Source organism: Seriola dumerili, unplaced genomic scaffold (assembly GCF_002260705.1).
Source record: "Seriola dumerili isolate Sdu_G_001 unplaced genomic scaffold, Sdu_1.0 BDQW01000002.1, whole genome shotgun sequence".
Classification (NCBI taxonomy): domain Eukaryota; kingdom Metazoa; phylum Chordata; class Actinopteri; order Carangiformes; family Carangidae; genus Seriola; species Seriola dumerili.
Genome location: NW_019174257.1, coordinates 7,508,256 through 7,512,752, shown reverse-complemented (window position 1 = coordinate 7,512,752; position 4,497 = coordinate 7,508,256). Strand labels below are relative to the sequence as shown.

At 40.5% G+C, this 4,497-nt stretch overlaps 1 protein-coding gene across 1 annotated transcript in view; it reads right to left on the bottom strand.

The window, feature by feature from the left end:
- Positions 1 to 221: 221 nt before the first annotated feature.
- Positions 222 to 4,497, bottom strand: part of LOC111229918 (serine/threonine-protein kinase Nek7) — a 62,342-nt gene continuing 58,066 nt past the window's right edge. The window contains exon 10 of the mRNA XM_022756469.1: positions 222 to 1,402. Within this exon, the coding sequence (XP_022612190.1) occupies positions 1,292 to 1,402 (111 nt within the window). The 3' untranslated portion in view covers positions 222 to 1,291. The remainder of the gene's footprint in view (positions 1,403 to 4,497) is intronic.

Sequence of the window (4,497 nt, the reverse complement as noted above, 5' to 3'; positions counted from 1 at the left end):
TGTGTTTTAACCTTTTTTTTTTTTTTTTTTTAACGTCTTCATTGTGATTTTACAGCCCTAAAAAACCGCACACTATTTGATAACAGTACATCTTGCTTGAACTGAACCAAGGGGGATATTTTGGTGTCAGTGACTAAGGTAAACATCAGATGTAAAACTGCTTTTGTTACTGCTTCTACCACTCCTTCTAGGCNCATGATGGAGAACTTTTTGTTTTAACCTTTTTTTTTTTTTTTTTTAACGTCTTCATTGTGATTTTACAGCCCTAAAAAACCGCACACTATTTGATAACAGTACATCTTGCTTGAACTGAACCAAGGGGGATATTTTGGTGTCAGTGACTAAGGTAAACATCAGATGTAAAACTGCTTTTGTTACTGCTTCTACCACTCCTTCTAGGCTGTCAAAAAAAAGAGACATTCTGAATTTTTCAAAGACAATACATACGTGTCAAAATGACTTACATTCAAAGTGTTGTGGAGACATTTGCCCATGTTCTCCCCCCCAGCACATCTCTAGTCTAACCTCTAGATGATCCTTCCTTTCCTAATACATTCATAAGACATGATCACCCTGCCAGCCTTCTGTTACCAGGATAAAAAGTGCGACACAACAACACTTCAACCATCAATAACACTCTGTTAAGTCTCTGCCATTGAGTGAAAATCTCTTCACTCCAATGTTACCATTGTTTTCAAAGTTTTCATGGTCTTTTTGTGCCTTTAGCTGGCCATAGGTGACATGAGACACATCAAAAGCCTACTAGGTAATTTTTAACAATATTTGAGAGTGGCTTTACTGTTTTATGGCTAGACGATAACACCTACAATTATAATCTTTTTTGCTAATTTTACAGTTTTCCAGTATATCTGCTTTAAACAGCACCTACTACTAGCAGCTGCTGAAAAATGGCTTCAGTTCTCCACACAAAAATACAGAGGACATGCATTTTAAAGCCACAGCAACAAACATATCAGTGAGTTACAACACACTGATTTTCAATGCTGTAACATACTGCATAAGTGTAAGGAATGGGAGGTCCATCTGACAAAATTTTTTTTAATCTTTATGATCTTTACCCGAGGGCATAAAAGGTTTGGGTGTCAGTCATGTAACAGACTGTACCGTCCCCTAAGAAATAAAAATCTGTTACACATACTATTTATCGCAAGGAGCTAAACTTTGAAGTAAGTTATTGTATAAAAGCTGATAGATGTGTACAAGTCCAGCATGAAAAGCGAGGGGGAGGTTGGGAGGAGTTCCGCAAGCTGTAGTGTGTGTAACTCTAGGTTTAGCTGCCCTGTGTGAGGTTCTGCATGTGTTTGGCAATGTCGTACACATAGGTGATGTCCGGCCTCTTCTCCGGGTCGGGGTTGATGCACATATCTACCAAGTTCCTCAGCTGGTGAGAGTGGTAGGAAGGGTGTTGGTTGGAAGGTAAAGAGAGAAATAAAATAGTCAATGACACTATAGTGAGACTGATGATAAAAGAGCAGCTCCAGAAATGAACAAATCTCTGCTAACACAGACTTGCTCGTCTTTTATTTGCCCTCTAGATCAGCTTGTTCCATAATAGCAACAATAAAGCAACAGGTAACTAAGCTGAGACAAAGACATGAGGCTGGGTTAGTGCACTAATCACTTATTGGTCTGCTGAATTCACTTTTACCCGAGCCCACACATGCACACCCACCCGCAAGCACACACACACACTGCTGCCACTCCATTGCCATCCGGAGACAGCACTTACACTTGAAGCCAAGCGAAGCGGCTGATTGGAGCAGATAGATAGACAGGCTCGCAGGCGGAACAGCCACCACCATCATTAAAAAAAAAGAAGAGAATAAAAGATGGAGAGGAAAGAAAAAAACATAACATCTACGCAAGGTCGCTATGGTAACCGTCTACCGACGGCCGCTGTTGCATGGCACCGGTTTGGACGGGTTCTCGTCAGCTGCTGTGTGTGTGTGTGTGTGTGTGTGTGTGTGTTGTGTGTGTGTGTGTGGTGTGTTGTGAGTGTGTGAGAGAGAGAGAGAGAGAGAGAGAGAGAGAGAGAGAGAGAAGAGAGAGAAGACAGTGAGAGAAAGATGCAAATTCAGACAGTCTGAGAATTAGTCCCACAGAATAGAGATGGAGGGGGGAGAAGAGATGCAGATATGTAAAATATTCATGCGCTTCTTTGCATGGCGAGTGGGGTGGGGGAGTGTCAGGTGGAGGGATGGGGGGAGTGGGAGCTAGTGAAAGGAGGTGTGGGGGGGAGCATAGATGGAGATGGTTAAATGACACAACAAAGATGAGCAGCTGACAGTTTGCTGCCGATCCTTCAGGAGCATTGTTTACATCCAGACAGGCGCTGCAGGCACCCCCCTCATCTCCATCTCTCCATCGCCCTGTCTCTCGCTCTATCATTCCCTCTCTCTTTCCTTTTGTCTCCCTTCTCCTGGATGGGGGTGACATGTGGGGCAACGCAGAAGCGCAGCGTGGTGTGTTTGTGTGTGTGTGTGTGTGTGTGTGTGTGTGTGTGCGTGTGTATGTGTGTGGAGAGGGAGCTCTTGTAACAAATATGCACTTGCACAATTGCTCTTGCATTTACAAAAATACCACATAGACACCACAGAGGCTTGAAACACCTCGCAATTAGCCTTTATAAGCCTAATGAAGTAAATACCAAAGTATAATATAAAAGCCTGGATCTGCAGGGTTTAGTAATTGGACTACAGAGACATGAAAAAAGGATAGCCACTTAAAATTAGCCACTGTGGACTTACGTATGCAGATACACTGATAGTAGAATGGAAGGCATAGACATAAAGGACACAATAGGTTGGCACTTTCATGCTTTGAGGACCTACCAGTATTTCTCCAGGTATCCTAGATTTCCACGCAGCCATTTACTTCCATTTATTTCCATGTGAGAATAAATGGGAACCATTTATCAAAGATGCAACTTAAATGTAATGAAAAAATAATGCTTACTTGATGTATACTGTCATGGATTACACAATTCAACAGAATTTCATTAGTCCACTGTGCAGACTGAATTCATTTTAAAAAGCTGTGATCTGAAGTTTATGTAATTTAGAGCTAAAATAAATTGGTAGATTACTCAATTAATTTACGAAATTTACAAGAAATGTATTCTGCAAAGATATGATAATTGATAATCATGGATTGATTGTTACAGTGAAAAAATTTCATTGGTTCCCAGGCTCTCAAATGTGAGGTTGTGCTGGTTTTTCTCTATTTTATATCACTGTAACCTGAATATGGGCTTTGGATTCTTTTAGAGAAAAAAAAATATCTGAAGATGGAACAGTAGGCTGAGCCCCCTCTATAATCTGAAATTTGATAGACATAACAACTAATCAGTTATTTAAAAAAGTAGCAATAATAATAATCTATAATGAAAATATTTGTTTAGTTACATCCTGGATCTCATTTTTACTTAAAAGGTAAAACCACTGGCATGGTTCTTTAAACAGATGAGATATGAGGGCATGAGTCCTGCTTTATAAATGGAAACTTTGCGGTAAATATAACTATCAAGCAAATGCAACAACTCAAAGCTTTACAGTGCCCATCACAGTGACAGTGTTTAATGAATCCAATACCTGCAGTTTATGTGCGGTGTGGTGCCTATAAGTCAGTGTCTGAGTTTTCGCGTGTGTGTACACTTGACTTAATTATAAAAAAAAACAAAAAAGGCAGAAATGTCTAAGAAAAAAAATGCCACCCACACAAAGAGGGCATGCAACACAAAGCGATGCACATTCAATACACGTCATCAGCAATCAGCAATAATGCAATTTTTAACGCAGCCCGGACTATATTACATTTTGGTGCAGGATATAGTCTACGCAGAATTACAGCAGATGATTTAACATTTAGTCAGGGAACATGACTCTCCAGCCCATTCTAGTCTCACCCCACTCTTGTAGCATGGCCAGATGCTTTTGATATGTGCATTTAATTTTCGAAAACGGTTTAAAATCATAGCCAGTCTTTTGATCACAGAGTAATATCATAGCTCAGGACAGTTGGGTGGATTACACTTACATATTAAAATAACTTTAATAGTCAGAACAAGTAACAATCAGCGAACTGGCACAGAGAAAGAGGGACTGGCCACTGCTGCTTAAAATAGTAGAGCACTTAAAAAAAGTTATAATATTTCTACCGTTTCTTTTAAAGGAGTTGAGGAGTAGCAACAATCATGAGCCTTTTAAAACACTGAGCCAAGGTCAAAGTGCTACTTTGCTGACCATAGCAGTAAAAGTGCAGCTGAAGACAGTTACTCACCGTCCTCCGAGTAGTGATCTCGAGGGAAGAGGGGTAGTCACACTGTCTATCTTCTTACAAAGGGAGAAAGGTTCCATCTTATCCCCATTACGAACCGGGCTCTGTAGGACGCTAGCCATCTGAAATTATAAAGATATGAGGGAAAAAGGAATATGGAGAGAGAAAAGGGGAAAGGACAAGAGGGACAGGGTTTGAGAG